General features: G+C 59.3%; 2 protein-coding genes across 4 annotated transcripts in view; one reads left to right on the top strand and one right to left on the bottom strand.

Annotated features, from left to right (window-relative positions):
* The window catches only part of IPO13 (importin 13), a 32314-nt gene extending 14307 nt beyond the window's left edge, over positions 1 to 18007 (top strand). The window contains exons 3-20 of one of the 3 annotated variants that reach the window (XM_074597385.1): positions 1778 to 1918; positions 2087 to 2228; positions 3295 to 3461; positions 3868 to 3988; positions 4278 to 4425; positions 4592 to 4773; positions 5635 to 5661; positions 6416 to 6550; positions 6782 to 6925; positions 7343 to 7423; positions 8040 to 8177; positions 8275 to 8371; positions 10251 to 10303; positions 16494 to 16560; positions 16727 to 16785; positions 16895 to 16984; positions 17129 to 17310; positions 17427 to 18007. In XM_074597385.1, coding sequence (XP_074453486.1) covers positions 1778 to 1918; positions 2087 to 2228; positions 3295 to 3461; positions 3868 to 3988; positions 4278 to 4425; positions 4592 to 4773; positions 5635 to 5661; positions 6416 to 6550; positions 6782 to 6925; positions 7343 to 7423; positions 8040 to 8177; positions 8275 to 8371; positions 10251 to 10303; positions 16494 to 16560; positions 16727 to 16785; positions 16895 to 16984; positions 17129 to 17310; positions 17427 to 17526 — 2074 coding nt within the window. In that variant the 3' untranslated portion in view covers positions 17527 to 18007. The remainder of the gene's footprint in view (positions 1 to 1777; positions 1919 to 2086; positions 2229 to 3294; positions 3462 to 3867; positions 3989 to 4277; positions 4426 to 4591; positions 4774 to 5634; positions 5662 to 6415; positions 6551 to 6781; positions 6926 to 7342; positions 7424 to 8039; positions 8178 to 8274; positions 8372 to 10250; positions 10304 to 16493; positions 16561 to 16726; positions 16786 to 16894; positions 16985 to 17128; positions 17311 to 17426) is intronic. The other 2 variants (XM_074597386.1, XR_012588664.1) reach the window with 2 other exon arrangements.
* A 480-nt stretch (positions 18008 to 18487) lies between these two features.
* On the bottom strand, positions 18488 to 21095 carry DPH2 (diphthamide biosynthesis 2). The gene is made up of 6 exons (XM_074597376.1): positions 20909 to 21095; positions 20708 to 20820; positions 20303 to 20523; positions 19461 to 20099; positions 19132 to 19317; positions 18488 to 19035 (listed from the first exon to the last, which is right to left on the bottom strand). The coding sequence occupies exons 1-6, from the start codon at positions 21050 to 21052 to the stop codon at positions 18905 to 18907; spliced, it is 1434 nt and encodes a 477-aa protein (XP_074453477.1). The 5' UTR covers positions 21053 to 21095; the 3' UTR covers positions 18488 to 18904.
* Between the last annotated feature and the right edge of the window lie 23 nt (positions 21096 to 21118).

Genomic DNA, 21118 nt, shown 5'->3' on the forward strand with positions numbered 1-21118 from the left:
TCTCCTATAGGCCCCCTTTAGGTACTGGAAGGGGCTATAAGGTCTCCCTGGAGCCTTCTCTTCTCCAGGCTGAACAACCCCAAATCTCTCAGGTGCACCCAACCTTTTCTAGAAGTCTTCACTAACACGGGACGAGTTGCAGCACGGAAGCAAATTCTCTGTTGGCTATGCAGGGAGTCCAGAGAACTATCTCAGGTCTAGGCGTCTGCCTTGTGAGTATTTTAAGGTAACCAGCAGAAGCATGATCCTTATCATAAACACCTAAAGTTGCAAAAACATCTCTAGGGTCGTGTTAACCCCGTGCTGTGGAGGAGGGATGGCTTTGCCCTACGCTGGAGCAGTGCAAGGTCCCCTGTGCCTTTTGTGAACTCCCTTGGGCTGACCCTGACTGCAGCATCGGTTCCCTGTGAGAGATGCTGGTGAATTCCCAAATTCTCCGTTATCACAGCGCTCCCACGCTGCCATGGGCGTCATTCATGGGGCATCAGAGGCTTGAAAATCGCTTACACACAAATACCTGGCCCCTTCACAATGATTTCCTCTGGGGAAGAGGGGTGGTGGGGGGGTGAACCCCAGTAGCACACAGAGGGGATGCTGAGGCAGAGACACTCTATTCCCTGTCTTCTCCCACTGACCCAGACCTAGAAGCTGCCGCCACCAGCGCGGCTCTCTCCCAACGCTCGTGGCATTGATGGCTTTGTTTGCTCCTGCATCAGCCATAGCAAGAGCTGCCGGCGCGCTGCTCCAGGGTGGACATGCTGCTGCCTTACTCTCAGCACTTGCATCTCTTCCCCACGGTGGGCACAGGAGAGCTGGCGTCAACGTGTGCTCCCGCTCCGACCATCCTTGGTCCCGCACCTGCGTGCGGCGGGGCAGGCGGGGAGCACCCGGAATAGCTGCAGCTCCGGATAACACGCCTCGGCGGGCAGGGAAATGGCAGGCTGCTCGTCAGCCTCCAGCACGGCCTCTCTCCGGGGGCTCTGAGCTGCGTTTCACCTTGGCTGCCTCCTCCTCGTTGCCTTGGTTACCATCACTTCCAGGCAGCGGCGCTTAGGGGAGGCTGATGTGCGTGATGTGATGTGGGAGAGCTGTGCCACGCAGGGCTGCGGCAGCCCGGGAGGGTGGGGGACCAGGGGGGACGTGCTGTGGGGCCAGCATCTTCCCTGGGTAGGAGCTGCCAAGGGTGGCTTGCCACTTTATCCCAGCCAGAGAGCACAATTCGGATGTGCCCGTGCTGGAGAGTTGTGAGGCTTCCCACCGGCAGTTCTGGCTGCCCTCCTGCAGAGCTGAGAAGCACGGGCTGCAAGCATGGTGAAAAGAGCCCGCAGGTCTGTCCCCGCTGCCTTTCTCCTGCTCCCCGTCCCCGCCGACGCTGCAGCACGTGGGCACAGCTCCCTCGGAGCTGGTCATGGCAGTGACAATTTAGTGCTGGCTGGGGGCTGCTGGCAGCCCTGCCGGCAGGTTCGGGCAGGCAGAGGCAGATGCCCACACCGTGGTGCAGTGGGGAATTTACACAGGGCTGCTGGCTCAGCCCTTCTCTTCGCTTGCAGAGGCTCTGCTGAGGTAGTACTTGGGACTTCAGCTTTCATCCCGATGCCACAGGCTGGGAGGAGAGTCCCTGTAAGTGGTACAGGCTCCTGGATGCCCTGTTGCACAAAGCAGCCTTCCAGCAGGGAAAGCCGTGCAGGAGTCCTGGGAAAGCATCAGGAGGGATGGAGGCCATGGCAGCCGGTGCCGGTGAGGCGATGCCCGGCACTGATTCAGGCTGTGCTTGCAGGTACGTGAACACCCTCCTGAAGCTCATTCCCCCTGTGCTGGGGCTCCAAGAGCAGCTGCGCCAGGCAGTCCAGAGCGGGGACATGGAGACGTCGCATGGGATCTGCCGCATTGCTGTGGCCTTGGGGGAGAACCACTCCCGGTGAGTGCTGGGGATGGTCCCCAGGAGTGGGAATAAGCTTGGAGCAGCCCACTGTTCCCCATGTGCGGCTTCATCCAGGGCCTGTCCGGCACCCAGTGATGTGTGTCAGGGCAGAGGAGCCAGGCTCACAGCGGTGATGCCACCCTGACTGTGCTCTCTGCTCCCCAGGGCCCTCCTGGACCAGGTGGAGCACTGGCAGAGCTTCCTGGCCCTGGTCAACATGATCATGTTCTGCACTGGCATCCCCGGGCACTACCCCGTCAACGAAACCACCAGCTCCTTGACGCTCACCTTCTGGTACACGCTGCAGGTCAGTGGCCATGGTGGGGCAGCCTGCCGGGATCCTGCGCTCCAGGCCAGGGACGGAGGCACCGGTGCATGGGGATTGCGGTCTGGCCTGGCTGCCTTTGGTCCCCAGGGATTTCTGATGCCCCCCACTCCTTGCCCTGCACTCACAGCCGCCACAGGGCACATACCTCAGAAATGCTAGCCCCGTGGCTTGCTTTTTCCACCCCCAGTCTTACTTGGAATTCTGAGCCAGCCTTTAAGGGCCTCGTTAACATAACTAATTAAAACTTCATATGCTAATTTATTTTTTTTTCCAGCAGCAGACCTGGTTGTTTAGCTCCTTACTGCACGGCTGCGCCGGCAGCAGGCAGGGAGCAGAGTGCGTGTCGGCTTTCTGCGGGCTAGACCCCGCTGCCATGGCAGTCGTGGTCTCTTGGAGGAGGAAAGAGAGGGCTGGGGGCTGCTAGTGGCTGCCCAGCATGGGGACTATCTCCCAGGGAAAGCATTCCCTGCGCCGACAGCAGCCTTGCCACGTCGTGCTCTATTTTTAGCCCCCCGTTCATCCCCCCAGCTCCATTCCTCCGCAATCCGATGCGGCGTGGCTAAGCGTGGGCAGGGAGGGGGGCGATGGCGGCGCCGTGCCGGCAGCTCCTCCACTGCCTGGGGCTGGGCCGAGGCTCCCACCTCCCCTCGCTGCTTCTCCAGGTGGATCTGAGGAGAGGGGCGCAGGCAGGAGAGCGCTGTGCTCCCCGGGCACCCATCCCAGCCTGCCTCGCAGGGTCTGAGGCTTATGCGCTCTCGAGGCTAGGACACGGCAGGGCAGTGCCACCCCGCTGGAACTGTGCTGTCCTCAAATACCCAAGGTTCCACCCAGCGGCTGGGGCTTCTGGCATCTTGCCTCCAGATAATGCTGCCACTGCAGAAGGGCTTGGCATCAGGTGGACTTTGGGGAGCTGGAGATGCAACCTCTGAAGTGTGACAGGTCCCACCAGCCCTGGGAGATGCCCCTGAGCCCCCCATGCAGCAGGCATGCTGGCTCCATTTTCTTTCCCCTGCAATACCTGATGTATTTTTCTTCCTGCCACCAGGACGACATCCTCTCCTTCGAGCCGGACAAGCAGGCGGTGTACCAGCAGGTCTACAGGCCTGTCTACTTTCAGCTGGTGGATGTGCTGCTGCACAAAGCCCAGTTCCCCTCCGATGAGGAATATGGCTTCTGGTCTTCAGATGAGAAGGAGCAGTTTCGGATATACAGGTACAGCTGGGAGATTTGGGTTTGCTCGTCAGGCAGGCAAGGACGCAGGCAGCATCCTGCCTCCCTGGAGCCTGAGAGCCATGGGGTGGTGGAAGGAACTACGCTTGGTGGAAGGAATCTCCTCCGTGTCCCTCCTTGGCTCTCCAGGGAGGGACATGGAAGATTCCTTCCACCAAGAGCTGTTTTGTCTATGGGGGTAATATGGAAACAAGCTGGTGTTTTGGAATGGCACTGTTTGCCCTGCCTGGGAAGCCCTGGTAGCACTCCGCATTGGGCTGGGACAGTGTCCTTATGCAGGCAGCACCTGCGCCCTGCCTGGCAGTGGGAGGGGAAGTAACGTGTCCATGTGTGGAGTGCTCTGCAGGGGATGGGGACAGCGTTTGGAGACCCTCCATGTTCTCTGCAGGGTGGACATCTCTGACACACTGATGTACGTGTATGAGATGCTGGGCGCTGAGCTCCTGAGCAGCCTCTATGACAAACTGGGACGTCTCCTGACCAACACGGAGCAGCCATCCACATGGCAGGTGAGCGAGGGGACCCAGGAACCAGGCTGATGGCTACTAGCCCCTCAGGAACCTATCCTCGCCACAGAGTGTTGAGATGAAAGGGATGTGATAAAGACAAGGACAGCATACATGCAGGCTTTCTGGGGTCTGCCAGGAGGAGGAACAGGTCTTCTTCTGCCTCCCTGTCCTTAGCACTGCCCAGGCACCAGCCTCTTTGCCACTGTGATGAGGTCTGAGCTAGTGCCTGGGGCTGGGGTGGGCATCGGGTCAGTGCACGGCTCTGATGGTGCCTCTCCCACCCTCACAGCACACGGAGGCCTTGCTCTATGGCTTCCAGTCCATTGCCGAGACCATCGACGTGAACTACTCTGACGTGGTGCCGGGGCTCATCGGCCTCATTCCCCGGATCAGCATCAGCAACGTGCAGCTTGCCGACACCGTCATGTTCACTATCGGTGAGGCCTTTGCTCGCGTGCAGGCTGGGCTGGGGAGGGGGGACCCGCTCTGAGACCCCTCCTGCTCAGCAATAGCAGGAGTGAAAAGCAACGCTGAGCACCCCAGGGTGTGGGGAGCAAGAGCCTGTGGCGCAGTCCTGCAGTCTGATCCCATCTGTGTGCGCAGGGGCCCTGTCGGAGTGGCTGGCTGATCACCCTGTCATGATTAACAATGTGCTGCCGCTGGTGCTCCAAGCCTTGGGCAACCCTGAGCTCTCCATCTCCAGCGTCTCCACCCTGAAGAAGATCTGCCGGGAGTGCAAGTACGACCTGCCACCCTATGCTGCCAACATTGTCGCTGTGTCACAGGTAGGAGCTGGATGCAGATGGACATGTGGTGGTGACCTGGGATGTGCTCACCCTTTCCTCTCCAAGGATCAGGGCAGGGAGACGCAAAGCAGCAGCTCAGGGCATCTTGCTTGGCATCGGGGACTTGTTATCTGTCCTGCACCTAGGCCAGTGGACGCAGGTGGCAGGCCCTGTGTCCTGCTGTGAGTGCAGAAATGGCAGGCAGCGGCAGATACGACTGCCAAGGGATCCACTGGGGTTGCACTTGGGTGTCCATCCTTTCCCCAGGGTTTTGTTTGCCTTGCTGGGGACGGCATCCTGCCAGTTCTGCACCTGCCAGGGAGCTGGTGCTGCTGCTGAGCGTCTTGGAGGGCATCCTGGTGTTCAAGCCTCTCCATGGAGACTGAGCTGGTCCCTGCAGTGCTTGAGCAGGTTGTCCCATGGTCTTTCTTGGCTCTCAAGATTTGAGGCAGATGGGGCTCAGCGTCCCGAGGCACTAGGAGGAGGGGCTGGGCTTCAGTGAGCTGCCAGGATGTCCATGGGAGCAGAGAGGGGCTGGTGGGTGGAGGGCATGAGTCTCTGCTTTTAAAGCCTGGGGGACTCCGAACTGGAGTAAGGAAGCCCTGGCTGAGGTTGGTCCAAGCCAGGGGCTCCGCTTGCTGGGTGGCTGCGTGGGCTGGCTCGAGGAAGAGCTTACCAGGGGACAAGGATTTTGCTCCCTGCCTGTGGCAGGTTGTGCGGTTGTGGGGAGTGCGTGCTGCTTGTCTGCGCCCACGCTGGTGTTGGTTGTCTTAACCTCCTGCATCAGTCCTGCCTCCTGGAAGGGCAGGCTCTTTCTACAGCACTCACCCTCCTCTTTCTCTCTCCCCTTCCCTTCGGCAGGAGGTGTTGATGAAGCAGATTCACAAGGTAAGAGGGGTGGGCTCAGACTTCTGCCTGGTGCTGCTTGCCCCCATACCCCCTAGTTGTCCTTAGATCAAAACTCGAGGAGTGCCATTGCCAGTTGGGCTGTCCCCGGAGAAGAGCTCAGCACTACAGCCAGCTTGTGCAGGGTCGGGAGTACCTGCTGGCTGCCTCTCACTGCGCTGCTGGGCTCCCACCGCATGTGGGATGGGGTCAAACTCAGGGGGTACATTCCCATAGAGAGGGAAGCCCCTGAGGAGACTTAACTCTAGCAGTTCCCAGTCCCTCCAAGCCCAAGGACGCTGAGACAGCAGGCATGTCTTCAAGAGGAGAAAGAAGCGAGATTAGTGTGGGGACAGAGCCCAGGCTGTGCCTGCGACCAGGAGAGGGTGGGACACTTTGACCCCATAGGGGCTGAGACAGGTCACCAAAGGATGGTGAGCTGAGGTAGGGTGAGTAGTGCCAGCACGGAGATCTCTTGGGCACCAACTGGTCTTGCCTTGGGGGGTTGCTGGGAAGAGGACAGGTGCTGGTGGCAGAGTGCCTGTTCCCTGGGTTCTGCCATGCTGGTAGGGAGCTCCTCCCTCTCCTGCGATGAGATGCACTGAGAGTGTCCCAGATAGAGCAGCTCAGGCGCTGCAGCACTCTGGGGTCCTGGCTTTGCTGTCTGGGCCCCTGGCAGCTGTCTTAACTAGTGTGTGTGTGGTAGGATGGCAGGTTGGGCACTGACCTGCCCCATTTTGTCTCCTCTCTGTCCCAGACGAGCCAATGCATGTGGCTGATGCAGGCTCTTGGTTTCCTGCTTTCTGCACTGCAAGTGGAGGAGATCCTGAAGAACCTGCACTCCCTGATCACCCCCTACATCCAGCAGCTGGAAAAGCTGGCTGACGAAACGGTGAGTGCCCTCATGCTACCTCCATCCAGAAGTGGCTTCTCCCGCTGGCTGTAGCCCTGGGCTGATGTGTTGAAGCAGCACTCTTGAATGTGGGCTCGAGAGAGCACGCAGTACAGGGAACTCCTCTCTAGCACTTTGCCTCTGCAGTTCTTGTTCCTCAAGATCCCAAAAGCATGACTGTGGTTGAGCTGCGCAGTCTGTGTCACGCTTTGACTTTACTTTCCCTGGCAGCCCAATCCCTCCAACAAGCTGGCCATCATCCACATCCTGGGCCTGCTCTCCAACCTCTTCACCACCCTAGACATCAGCCACCACGATGATGACCATGAAAGCACCGAGGTCAAGAAACAGCCAGTGCAGCAAGGACCCAACCCAGTGAGTAGCACGGTAGCTCTATGCTCTTTGCCACAACCTGGCCAAAGCCTCGCTATTCACCACCAGTGCCAGGAGAGGAGGGGTTAATGGGGAAGGTAGTGTGTACCATGAAGAGGGTAGTGCTGGTACATTCCAGCTAAAAGAACTCCTTCAGCTCATCTCACCACTCCTGAGGTGGGCAGAGGTGACCTGCAGGATCCTTCTTGGCTGGGTGCTGCTCTGGAGGATGGCCCGGGCGCTGCCTGGCAGCTGTGAGCTGTGCCAGGCTGCCTCAGCAGGGAAGAAAGCTGCCCAGCTTTGGAGAGGGGAGGGGACAGTGGTGCCTGAAAGTTTGAGTCCAGGGCATGCTTAATCTTGAATCTCCCCTCCCTGGTGCTGTGAGGGCCAATTCTCTTCAGTGCCTCTTTTTCCTTGCAGGTGGTGGTGGTTCTGCAGCAAGTCTTCCAGCTCATACAGAAGGTCCTCAGCAAGTGGCTGAATGATGCCCAGGTGGTGGAGGTAACCAGACTCCTCCTCAGTACTGCCTGCGGCTCTGCCTGTCCTTGCTGCCTTGAACTGGGGACAGCAAAGAACGGTCTCTGGGTGATGCTGCTATCCTGTTGTAGGCAATTCCACTTCCCTGTAAGAGGGATGCCTTGCTGGGTTGTCCAGATCCGTGCTGCTTGCTGTCACGAGCAGCATCCAGCCATTCTTGTCTGTCTTGTACCTTCATCAGCTCTTCTCCTCTCCAGTTAGAGAGGCCCTGCTATCAGCAAGGAGATGGGATCTACTGAACCCTTGTGTTCCTTAATGGGGGAGCTCTGCTCTGACCTGGAACTATGTCATCTGGCTTTTCTCCTGTTCACTTAGTCCAGTAATGCCCAGGTGCAGCATCCCACCAGACACTCTTCCCCTGACGCTCCAGGAGCAGTGGGAAGGGTGTTTCCTGGTGTCAGGGAGCATCCTGTGCTGCAGGGCAGGGTGCCAGTACCAGAGCAGGTCTGAGCCCTCTGCCTGGCTGGTCCCCATCCTCATTGCCAGCTCTTCCTTCCCTTGGGACCCGTCTGTCAAGTCCTGTCCCCCCAGGAGAGGTCTCCTGACACCCATTGCTCACATGGGCCCTCTTCTCCCGCAGTCTGTCTGTGCCATCTTTGAGAAGTCTGTGAAGACCCTCCTGGATGATTTTGCCCCCATGGTGCCTCAGCTGTGCGAGATGCTGGGGCAGATGTACAGCACCATCCCCCAGGCCTCTGCCATCGACCTCACCCGGCAGGTACGGAGCCACGCTCGGGGCAGGGGCTGCCGCTCTCCCAGGAGGCCAGAGGCATGCAGGGCCAGCAGCAGCGTCAGTCCTTCTCTCTCTCTTGCAGCTGGTTCACATCTTTGCCCACGAGCCTGCCCACTTCCCTCCCATCAAGGCCCTCTTCTTGCTCGTTACCTCAGTCACGCTGACCCTCTTCCAGCAAGGTACGTGGGATTAACTCTCCTTCGCACTGGGGCTGTTGTCAGGCTGTTGCATGCATGGAGTCTTGGAGGCGTCTTACCAGGAATGGCTGTTTTCACTCCTAGCTAAGCTAATGGGGCCATCTCTGTTTCTCGGATTCATCCCAACCCCTGGAAGGTGGGTACCTTCCCTGCAGGGCAGCAGAAGCAGGGAACCCCTGGGCAAGACTGGACTGCTGTGACAGCTCTGTTTCTGCAGCAGGGCTGGGCGTCGCGTGCTGCAGGGGTTGAGCCAGAGCTCCAGTCCCACTTAGCAGGGAGGCTGTGCTCCCCGGGAGATCCTGGGGCTCCTCCTGGGGCCAGTGGTGCTCATAGTGGCCAGGACTCAAGCCCTCGCACGAGCAGGAGGATGTGTATGTGAGCATCTGGGAACTGACCTTTTCAGAGTCACTGCTGGCCACCGAGTCACCACTGTGATGCTGAGGATGCTGGCATCCTCCCGCAGGGCAGGGGCCCCTCTTCGGCTTGCTGCCCGCCCTACAAAAAGCAAATGGGGTTAGGACAGGGTCCTCCACACCATGGCTTCACTCAGCCTCTTGGTGACTTACCCCATGACAGGGACAAATGTACCTTGGAGCCGCTGGCTCTGGTTCTTCAGCACCTTCGTATGCGGTCCCCAAGGGGTCTTGTCCTTTGCTCACAGCTGGGTGCCAGGTAGGGTGATGCCACCCCCCAGTACAAGGCTCAGAGCTCTCTAGAGAGGTGGGGGAGGCGTGAGGACCCCAGCTTCATCATCACACCATGGTCCAAGCAAATCCCGCTGCGCTAAGGTGTCACTGGCAAGTGAGCTGAGCTTATCTGGAGATCAGGTCCCTGCTTCTGCCAGCGGCGTGTGGATGCGTCTACGCTGAAACCCTCTTGGCTCGGTGCCCGGGGAGGCGGCGATGCCTCCGGGCAGCAGCGGGCATGTCTGCAGGAGGAAAGGGGAGGGGACAGAGCCCGAGCTGTGCCAACGCTTGGATGTGAGCTTTGCTCAGGCAAGCAGCCGTCCAGCTCGCTGTGTGCCCAGGACTGCGTGCTCCCACCCACCCCTTGGGTCCCCTTCGGTGGGTGGCCAGCCCTGGGCAGGGTGAGCTCCTTCTGCTGAGCCTGAGCCCACAGGTGGCAGGAGACGGGGTGACGCGTGACCCCGCAGGGGCCGAGACACGTCTGTGCACAGATGCCAAGGTAGGGCAAGTGGTGCTGGCATGGAGATCTCTGGGCACCAAGCTGGTCTCTCCCAGAAGGGTGATGCTGGAGGAGACCTCTGGGAGGATCCTGGACTCAGGGTCTCGGAGAGCATCTGGGAACGGGGCGGGAGGGCGACTGTGCCAGGGGCTCCTGAGCAGCTGGTGCTGGTGACAAGCATGTGCACGCCTGAGCCCGGCTGGGCCTGTCAAGCGTTTGCTGAGGTGTTGTCGTTCACTTGCAGTTATCTTCCAGGACCAAATGGTGCTCTGAAGACACCCGCTCAGTCCCCACAGTGCAAAAGCCCTAATTCTCCTTGGGGAGATGGTGCCCAGCTAGCCCCTGCTCCTCCTCCTCCTCTTCCTCCCCAAGGACATGAAGATCTCCTCCTTGGCTCTGCAGCACCCAGGTGCTAGCTGGAGACCCTGGGGCTTCAGACCCTTTCCTTTGCAGTTTCTTTCTGTTCTTGGGTTCTCCAAGTTTCATGATTTTTTGTATGTTTTGTTTCTTTAACCTGCTTCAAGCTGCTCATGTTGCCCATCCCCTTCCCCACACACCCCTCCTCCCTTACACTCCTGTTTTCACTTGTAAATTCTTTCTGTATCACATAACTATATGATGTTGAGTTGCTGTTTGTATGATTTTTCTCTTAAGTTACATCTTTATTATATTTTAGGGCCCAGGGATCATCCTGATATTGTTGATTCATTTATGCAACTCCTGGCACAGGTGTGTTTTAGTTTCTTATTCATTCACTTTCTGTTCTCTCTCTTTCTCTTTTTAATTCAATTTAAACCTATTTTTAGCTTTCTGTTGACAACGTTTTTTTCCTTTTAGTTGAATATCGAGTTTCTCCATCTGTTTCCGTGGAAGTTGAAAACAAAACATTCTCCTTTAGTTCTGGGTTCACACCATCCCCAGGGCAGTGCCCTCCTCTGCAGGGCAGCCTCCAGCTGCCACCCCCCCTTCCTTGCCGAAGCCAGCGTGGGGCGCTTGGGGCTGCTGCCGCTGTCACACTTGGGTGACAGACAAATTAGAGCATTAAGTGGATGTTTTCCGACCTGTTTGCCTGCCGTGCGATGGGTTCTCTATGGCGGGGATGGGCTGAGCTGGCTGCCTTGCCCCGGGGCGGTGGGAGGAAGCCCCTGCCCAGGGAAGCAGGCAGCTGCCGGGGTTTGGCTCTGAGCAATGTGCTTGTGATAGCGTCTGGACCTGCCATGCTGCCTCCCGCAGCCCCTCGGGGCGGTGGTTGCAGTGGCAGGAGTGTTCCCGTGCCCACTGGCTCGGTGGCACGCAGGGACGGTTTGCGTCGGCGTGACGGGGGCCGTGAGCTGGCGCACGAGGCTGGCACTCATGTCACTGCTGGCGGTGGGCAGGCAGGGCTGGTGCCATGCCCTGTGTGTATATGCGCCTGTTGGGAGCAGCAGGAGCCCAGCATGCTCCTCAGCCTGCTGCGGCCCTTCAGGGAGAAACCCTGATGTCCTCGATGCACTCAGTGCCCCTGTTGGAGATACGCCCCCCAGCACCTACCCAGAGGGTGCGTCAGTAGCAAGGAGGGGCTGGCAAAGTCGCTTTCTGCTTGATTTCTGCAATGACGAGACCTTTGACCACGCGTGCTGGCCCGGTGGCTGTGCAGGGACACCCACCCAGGCAGCTGCCAGAGCTGTGACCGTCCTGCCCTTGCCACAGCCTGGGATGGGTTCCTGGCATGTCTGGGTGCTGAGCCATCAGCCCCCTCCGATAGCAGCTCAGTCCACGCATGGGTCTTGCAGGGATGGAGTGGGGAGGAGGCTGCAGCTCATTCTCAGGCAGGTTCTGCTCCTCATGGGTCTCACCTTGACATGCAGAGCCTGCTGAGACGCATCGCATCTCACAAGCAGCATTTTCTTCCCTGCTTTTTGTCTTGAAAACATATTCGAGGTTATCAGAAAGCATTTGCAACTTTTGCCGATGCCACTTTTGGGAGCTGTGACCTTTTAACAGGGGTTTTGAACATGATGGCAGGATTGGTGAATGGGATCTGTGTGTGAGGTTCAGGGAGGTGTTGGGGGGACCTCCACTTGAGCACTGTGCCCAGTTTGGGGCACATTTCTGTAGATACAGACCAGAGAGCACAGAGAAAAGCATCTAGGAAGATGACACACGATGAGGAGGGAATGGCTGATGGGAGCCTGAGGAGCTGCATGAGTCTTGGGATGTGTAAAAAGTAATGCCACAGTTGTAGGTAAAAACCGCTTTTCCGTTCTCCTCAAGTGGGACAAACAGTAATGGGAGGAAATCATGGAAAAGGATCCAGGTTAGTCAGTAGGAAATCTTTCTAAGAGCAGAGGGAAGCACTGGAAGGTCACTCGGGAGCCGCTGTTGCTTGGAGGGCTTGCAAGGACTCAACAAGTGTATTGCTCCTGGAGGGCAGGTAGAGGTGGTCCTGCTGGGTGGGTAGGGAATTAAGTGTCTCTGAGAGACTCTTCCAAGGCTACTTGGACTGGACACAGCACATTTGTGCTCACTTGGAGAGAAAAGTACAACTGTGCTGCACTTCCATGGGGTGCGCTGTGACAGCAACCACCACCCATCCTGGCTGCTGGGAAGCTGTTACCTGCAGCATCTGCAGGCAATGCTGGGGCAGCGTGCTGGCAGCTGGCCCCATCTCCAGCGTGCTGATCTCCAGACAGGCTGTGTCCTTTGGAGGTCCTGCTGTAGGAGCTGCTCGGAGGCTCCTACCTCCGTGGTTGCTTTGTCTTGGATCACTGTGAGATGTCTGGCATTGTACTGCCAGCCCACCACCGTCCACAGCCACTCAAGACCTGATGTTTTCCTGGGCTTTTTCTTCCAGTAACCCCACAAAGACCAAAGGATCCCATCCCCATCCTCTCTCCTCATGCATAGGATTTGTTTTGAGGTCTCCCCCTCTTTCTGGCCTGCCCCTCTTCCCAGACTGACAATCTGGTGGGATGCTTTGAAACCCTGTCAAGAAATGGCCTTGCTGCCCCTGCTGGCTCCTTGCTGCCAGGATTTCAGGAGCTGCCTGATGGCAGAGGTGTGTCCAGCCTCTCTTCTTCCAGAGGACTATGCTCTACAGTGACGCTGTTGGGCATTTGTAAATCCAAGGATTGAAGTTGGGGAGAACTGCAGGTCTCTTCAGATCCAATTCTGATGTGGCAGGGGCTGTGTTTTCATTCCAGCCTGCTCTGCCTGCGGAGACCTTGGTGAAGTATTGCATCTTCCAGAGCAGCACCAAGTTTGAACCCAAGAGTGTGTCAAAGTGTGCAGACTTTCCCACTTCCCTGACCGTCTGCTGCTGTGGTTGATCACCTTGGGGGAAATGTATCATCTTCCCTATTTCGAATTTGTCTGGTTTCTCCTTGCAGGCAGTGGTTTTGTCCTCTCCCTCTGCCAGCAAGTACTGTCCTACCTTCTGATAATTCAGAAGCTCCAACCTAATGCCTACACATCAGCCCGCTGTCACCAGCACACGGAGAGTCATCTCGCTGTGTGACAGGATTCCAGTTGACTTTACAGTATATTTATTTGGGCTTGGTTGCAGCCCGTGAGACTGCCCAGTTGGTGTGGTCGATCATTTTGCCACCATGCTAATTGGTAATCCTCTCTTGACGATGGCGCTGGCTGGTCGTGAGAGCATGCTGGCTTAAACCAAATGCCTTATGGATGCTGGAGACCCTGGAGCTGCTATTACTACTCAAAGCTAAGTGTAAAATGACCAGTCTGTCATAAGGCCGCACAGAGCGGTGCCGGCACCTTTTGCAGTTAAATCTGCCCTCAGATGCTCCTCTCCTGCTTCTGCTGTGTGCTGGGAACGGTGCAGAGCATCGCTGCTGTCCCCAAGGTGAGCGTCCCCCCTGGAGGGCTGGGGGGCTCAGTGCCACCCACGCAGGGTTCCCAAGACCGCACAGACATGGCAGCTGGGGCTTCCACTCGGGTCTGCACCTGCAAACCCAGGCAGGAGGTTCTGGTGTTTGGGAGCTCTCACCTGCTCCCTGGCCAGTGGGTATCACTAGTGTGCATGCTCCTGATTGCAGATAGGCTTTGGGGGCTCTCCAGCCTGCCTCCCCACTGCAAGCATGGTGTCTGCAAGCACATCCATGCTCCTTGGCAGGGCTCCACGCTGGCACAGACCTTGGGAGCACTGTGGTGACCTTCCCTGACCAGGAGCCCAGGGACAGACTGGGCAAGCAGGGCCTTGCCAGGCAGAAGATGCAGGACTGACCTTCTGTGATGGCCCAGCCACCGCCGTCCCCCACCTCCCTCCCTTCTTTGTCTGGTCCAGGCTACACCCAGCAGTCCTTGAGCTCTCTACCACACCTGCTCCAGACGGAGTCATAGAGCCCTGTGGAGAACATGGGGCATCCCCTATCCCCGGCAGGCAGGGGTTGACTGTTCCTGGCACTGGTGCCTGGCCAAGCTCATGTGCCCTTTCCAAATCTGGAGGCTCTGCTCCACCAGGTGTGTGGGCTGGGAAGAGGTTGTGGTGACAGACACAAGGGCTTGATCTGTGTGTTCTGGAAAGCTGCAGGAACTGGCTGTGCAGCCCCTTCGCTGTCCCCTGTCTGCTGGAGGAGCGGGGTTGGTGTCCCTTCCATGCCTGCCTGCCCCTGAAGAGCCAGGCAGAGAAGAAGAGGCTACTCTGAAGACCTGTCTGGGGGATCTTGCAGTTGCTGTGGAGAAAAACCCAACGTCCTTTTTGTACCAGCCTGCAGAACAGCCCTCACCAGAGAGCCAAGGCCAACCTCTGCAGTGGCAGAGGATGTGGGGAGGCATTTGAAAGCATTTAAAGACCCATCCCCATCCCAGAACACATGAGCAGAGCTGCCCTGGCAGGAGATGGGGAGGACAGGCTGGCAGTAAGAGAAGCCCCAGAGCTGGAGCAGGGTCCCTGGTGCTGGGAAAGCACAGCTGGATCTACCTGGTGCCATTTGCTAATGGGAGAAGCTCCACAGGGCCCCATCTCATGGGGGGTAAAAAGCATCTGTGTCTACAATAGATGTGCACATGTGCCCAGATTGGGCTTGCGCTCTGCACTCTCTCGGTGGAGGTGTCCTATGGGAAGGAGCCCTTCCACTATTGGCACGCTTTCCCCCATGGCCCTGACGGAGGGAGGAGCAGATGCTGCAGTGAGGCTGCGGGAGATCTTGGCGGGCTCTGCCTGCTGCTGGTCTGGTTTGGCTGGGAGACTCACCCTGCAGGTAGGTGGCAACCTGAGCACGTTGGATGACTCTTGTGCCAACTGAAAAGTCTTGCAGCGCGCAGGACTCGTGTTAAAACCAGCCCCTTGTACTGGCAGGGTAAAGGAACCTGCAGCTGCGTGGTATCACAGGAGCCAACTGCGCTTGAGCAGCGTGCTGCTAGGGGAGAAGTTCATGGTCACCGCTCTGGAGCCCGCTCCAGGCGGGGTAGTCACCCATGGCTAAAACTGCAAGGTCCCTTGCAAGTGTTTGTTTGGTATGGGGCTGACTAGACGACAGCAGCCACAGTGAGTGGATGCGATTCTAAACCATCGCCCAGGCGCTAGCTAGCCTTCTGATGGTGGTAGCACGTCAGGAGGGATGGTGCACATAGTGTGTATATACACACGCACGGGCATCATGCGGCCCCTGATTGCCCCCATGAAGGTCTCTCCTTGTGTCTCACAGGGAAGCAAGTCCCTGCAACTGTGCTGTCTCCGCCTGGTACAGTGATGCTTTTGGTGCCCAAGCAAACCTGAGCCCTCTCTTGCAGCATGTGATACAAAGAGTCAGAAAGGAGATGGGGTAACCCTGAAAGCTGCCCCTCCGCTTCTTGGTTCTCTGCACTGGGCAGATGACCATGGGGTTTCCCTGGAGAAGAAGGGGTGGGAAATAAGTCTGTTTTGCTCCGAGACCACAGCCGTGGTCCAGTGGCTGTGTGTCCTGGGCACTGCTGGCTGAAAGCTGTCCCTGCTTTCATCCCTGGGAGCAGGCTCGGAGGAGAGCAGTGGCCCTGCACACAGCTCAGTCCAAGGGCTGCCTGACCTCTGAGCTCCAGGCACAGAGCGGGGCCACTCCAGTGCTGTGGGTGCTGTCCCCGATGTCGCAGTGACAGCAGGGCAGGAGGCATGGCTGCCATCCCCAGTGCTGGTCTGCAGCAGTGGGCAAGGTGGCACGGTGGTCAGGGCACGGACATGGCCACCTTACATAGCAGGGCTTACTGTGGCAGGGCAGAAGCCCTTCCCATGGAGTGGAAGGTGCAGACTGAAACATACCCATCCAGTAGCTGCCCAGTGCCAGCACAGGGGGGACCAAGCAATTGCATGGGGTTCCACAGCTCAGGGTGTCCCCAGCAGCAGTGCCTGATGCCCACAGAGGCTGGTGGGATCGCCGTGTGGCAGAAAAATACCAAAGGTTTTCTGATCTCGGACTTGCAATGTTGGCATCTCCTAGTCATCTGTGCCCTGGAGCCCAAGCAGAGCGAGCCGCTGGTCCAGTCTGGGGTTACTGCTTGAACCGGTTCCTGTGACCTCGGGGAGGCCAGCGTCTTTGAGAGGAGCAAAGCACACAGGTGGCTGGTCTCTGCTGGGTGCCGCATGGCTGCCCTTGTCCCGGGAGTGCTGCCACTGCCTGGTCAGCTCTGGTGGGACAGGAGCCCTCTGTGCCATCTCTGTGTCCAAAGTGTTTGTGTGTACGCTGCTGTGGCGTCCGTCTTCAGGTCCTGGGGTCGGCGGTCCCTGAGCGTAGCAAACTGCCTGGCTGTTTGATTGACATTTTAGGGGGGGGGGTGGTGGAAAGTGATGGTTTCCTGCTGTACTGTGTGAATCTGCTGTTTACCGTGGGTGTGCCCAGGTAAGTGTGCGTCCAGGCAGAGGTTGTCTGGGGCGCTGGGTTCCTCGGAGGTTTCCTGGCTGCCTCTGCAGCGCTGGGTTTATGCTGCCTGTCTGTGTGCCTTGCAGGCTCTGAAAAGGAAGCCGGACCTCTTCCTGTGTAGCAACCTGGATGTCAAAGCAGTGTTTCAGTGTGGTGAGTACCACGGGTACGGGCACATGCTCCATATCGCTCTGCGGAGAAGCCAGCCTGCTCCTCCTGCGGAGCCGGGCACAGACCAGCCAGGGGCTGGGGATCACAGGGCTGATTTGGGGTGGTGTGCAGGGTTTTGGCTGCTCACTTGAGCATTTTCTGCCCTCAGGTGTCCTTTCACTCAAGTTCCCCGAGGCCCCAACGGTCAAAGCATCCTGTGGCTTTTTTGTGAGTATCATGGCATCGTGCAGCCCCCACCTGAGAGCTGGGAGGGAAGGAGTTGGGCAAGGATGTGGAGCCCGTGCCGGTACTGAGCATGCTGGGCTATGTGTTTCAGACAGAGCTGCTGCCCCGCTGCGGAGAGATCGCCCCAGTGGGACAGGTTGTGCATGAGAACGGCAAAGTGCTGCTGCAGGCAGTGCTGGAGGTGAGAGACGCCGGGACCACGGGCTCCCTGGGCAGCTTTGGGCTCTGTTCCCCTGCGGAGACGGGGACAGAAAGCCCAGCAGCATGGGTGGGTGCAGGCAGGGTGATGCCGGGGGCTCAGCAGGGTCTGTCTGCTCTGTGGCAGGGCGTCGGCGGACAGGCATCCCGCAGCCTCATGGATCACTTCGCAGAAATCCTCTTTGCCTTGAACAAGCACTGCTTCAGCTACCTGAGCGTCTGGATCAAGGAGGCCATGCAGCAGGATGGCTTCCCCTCAGCCCGCGTCAGCCCTGAGCAGAAGGAGACCTTCAGCCAGCAGATCCTCAGGTTTGTGCACCCCTCCCTGTGATGGCTGTGCCCCACATGCGGTGGGAACGACCTCCGCCCCGGCATGGCCTGGTGTGTCCCTCCTGCTCCACGTTTGTCCTCTCCCTCTGTCTTAGCAGAGAGCGTGTGAACAAGCGGCGAGTGAAGGAGATGGTGAAGGAGTTCACCCTGCTGTGCCGAGGGCTGCATGGCACGGAGTACACAGCAGACTACTGAGCACCTGGCCAGGACCGCGGACAATTTGCCCGGACCAGCTCTTTCCTGCAAGGAACCTTCCCCCCCTCCCCTCATCCTCCCTGCCCTGCTGCAGTACGGCTCCGTAGAATAACCCTCCACCTAGAATTAACCCACTCGGGACGCTCCTCAGCTAGATTTGGTGGCCGCATCTCGGTGTCAGCATCTTTGTTTCCCCCAGCATGCTCCCCCCTCACAGGGGACGGGAGTGCCGGCTGCAGGAGGCGGCGGTGGGCGAGGGGGAAGCCTGGGCAGGATGGCCCCAGCATGGGCTGCCCCGTGCCCAGGCTACCAGCCCTTCCCCAGCACTTCCCTGTGGGTGCCTGTGCCCCACGGTGGGGGGGGCTGTCCCTGTGCCCATGGCAGTGGCTAGCTGGGCGGGGGGGCTTGCCCCCTGCTCGTTTGTAAGTGTGTGGTTGGGAGGGGGGAGGCCCTGCACCTAATTATATTAAGACTATTTCTACGTTGTGGCTGTCGTTATTGCGGTAACCGGACTTTGCCTGCCCTTTGCCTCTGGGCAACAGCCCAGCAGAGGGGATTAAATCAAGGTTGGGGTGCCTCAACACCTCATGTACCCCCTGGCTGCGTGAGGGATGGTGAAAATCAGTGGTCCACCCCTGCTCACCACACTCTCCTGCCCAACAACGAGCAGCTCACGGAGATGAAATGGTCCTGCCCCACACAAGAGGGGTCAGACCCCCATCCCCCCTGCAGCACACGATGTGTGCGCCACACTCCTGTTCATCAGAACAGGCGAGGGGCTTGCTGGTGCTCGGAGCCCTCTCCCCTTTGCCTTGTTCCCCAGTCCAGCCTGTGAATGTGGTTTCATTTCTGGGGAGTCCCAGTTCTGGTTTTCTGTTCTCTCAGGCTGATTTTAGCCAACGCCAGAGTGGGCACTGGGATTTTTGTTTTCACTCTGGGATGTCTGGTATCACCCCTGCCTGCACTCCTCAGCCCATGGTTTATTCTAGAAGACGATTCACTCACAAGTCCTTTACAGTTCAGCTTTAGTTAGCAGCAGTAGCCCACACAAGCCTCGAGTACTGGTGCTGTCAGCTTGTGCGAAGCTGTGACCTTTCCACACAGGGCCAAAGCTGCCCTGGACTGGGGAGCCCTTGGAGGCCAAGTCTGGGCTGGGCCCCTCTCCTGGCCTTGAGCCCTGGGGTGCAGCCAGCATCCCCAAACACGCATGCAACTCCTGCTGTCCCACCACAGCACTACTGACCCACAGCCGCACCCAGCATAGGGCTAGTTGGTGGCAGGTCCGGACCCTCATGACACCCTCACAGGTCCAGCACCCAGTGGCAGGCACTGCCTGGGCCCCCGCACACCCCTTGCTTCTGCTGATGCTGCTGCCGAATCAGGGTTGCTCGTGCCCCTCGTCCTCGTATGCAATGGCAATCCCTCGTCGGCCCTGCACAGCCTTGGAGACGGGCGTCTGCCCCAGCTGCTGCTCTAGGCCCCGCCAGCTGCGGGACTCCAGGAAGGAGGCTGGGAGGAGAGAGAGAGGGAATTGTTACTGGGAGCAGGGAGGCAGCACTGCCCCTGCACCAGCGCTCAGCCCCGCCATGAAACCACATCACGAACCAGCAGGGCTGATCTCTGCGAGGGCCCGCGTCTGGTCCCTACAGGCCAGGGTGGTGCTGGGGGGCAGCTGAGGGGATGGGTGGTCACAGAGGTGGGCCGCACGCATCTCCCCCGTGATCAGCGAGACGTCAGGAATGGCCTCCGCTGCTGGAACAGCTGGTGGGAGCTCAACATGTGCGCAGGCACCTGCCAGGAAATGATAACATTAGCCCAGTGCTTATGTCTATCCTCCGGCCAGCACAGAGCCAGGGCAACTGCAGCCTCCAGGCAGGGGAGCAGGGCAGGATGTGTGCCAGGAGGGTATTGGGCAGCTGGTTTCCAGCCGTTACCTGGCAGCAGGTCTCTGAAATCAGTGAAGTAGTTCCCTGTCCACTCCCGGGCTGGGTTACAGGCCAGCTCCAGCTCATAGGGGGTCACGATGGGCCGGTAGAATTCACTGGAGTCCAGCAGGGTGTTCTGAGAGCAGGCCACCAGCACAAAAATGTCCACCTCCAGGAAGTTGGCCAGCTTGGCGGGGTTTGGTTTCCCCACGGCCAGCATGTAGCTGCGCTTGCCAGCCCGGCGCAAAAGCTCTCGGAGGTGCTGCAACACAACCAGGTAGCCTGCCACGCCGAGGGTGCCCACCAGGATGCCCACCACCTTGGCATCCCGGGCCCGCTCCACCAGGTAGAGGCGTCGCATCAGGGCCCGGTTGACGTTGAGGGTCTCACGGCGGCTGCAGCCGGTGGCAGGATCAAAGGAGCTGAAGGGGCAGCGGTTCCAGGTCAGCATGAAGCTGGTGAGGGCCAGGCCCTCAGCTCCCACGTAGAACATGGCGCAGTCCTGCAGCCCTCCCAACGCCTCCACCGGGAACTGGCGACCAAATTGCTGCACCTCCCCGGGTGGTGCAGAGCCAGGAGGGTCCCCGCACACCACCCTGGAGAAAACAATATTGGGGTACTCGGGGCACAACTGCTGCTCCAGCTCACCTGAAGGGACAGAGGAATGAAAGTGAAACACAGCCACAGACCTGACCCACAGAAGGTGGGACAGCAGATTAGGGGAGAGGAAAGGACAGAAATTAAGGCCGACAGTGTCTGGGAACTGCCTGGGTGCTGCTGCCTCTTCCCCTGGCAGCTCTGTAGAGCTCAGAGCAGCACCATAGACCCCCTCCCTGCCCCAGAGCACTCACCCATCATGTGGGCATAGACCACATCGCTCAGCACCACCACACGGGTCTGCCGATCGGGGTAGAGCTCCCGGAAGGCCTCTGTGCAACGTCCGATGTCCAGGGGCTGCTGCCCGAAGATGTGCAGCACCGGCAGCTTTCTGCAGGGGCTGAGGCAGGCTGGGCCGTAGTGCAACACTGCCTCGGCACCTGCATGCTCGGCAGCCACTTCGTCCACACAGCAGCTGCGGGGAGGGAGGACCCACTGTCAAACGGGCTCTGCACCACGGAGCTCTTCCTCCCTGGCACCGCTCTCCCCAGCCCGGGCAGCTCCAGGAGCCCTCGGGCCTGCCAGGCAGGGGACGAGCAGCCCCATTCCTGCCCGTGGAGGACCCCCGGGACGCCCCCCCCCCGCAGCCCCTCACCGACCTGCCGTACGTGGTGTCTCCCAGGACGTACATCTCGGCCCCTGTCGCAGCCTCCATCCGGGCCGCCACCGTCGCCGCGTCCGCCAGGAGCTCATCGGGGAACTGGAGGGCGACCTGGGGAGAGGACAGGGTGTGAAGCAGCGGGTTGGGGCGGCCCGCGGCCCGCAGCCCCCGGCCCCGCTCCACCTCCGGCCCCGCTCACCTTACGGAACCCGCCGCCCCGCACGAAGGCGGCGGCCCGGCCCATCTCGTAGAAGCCGTCAAGGTCCCCCCGCGGTGCGGCCGCCGCCGGGCCCAACTCCCGCCGCAGCGCGGCCTCACCGTCGCTGCTGAAGGCCGTTGCCATGGCGCCGTGGGGTCGGGGGTCAGGCCCGCCACGCGGGACCCCTGCGCCCGCTTCCGGGCTGGGGCG

This window comes from Larus michahellis, chromosome 8 (genome assembly GCF_964199755.1).
Source record: "Larus michahellis chromosome 8, bLarMic1.1, whole genome shotgun sequence".
Lineage (NCBI taxonomy): Eukaryota > Metazoa > Chordata > Aves > Charadriiformes > Laridae > Larus > Larus michahellis.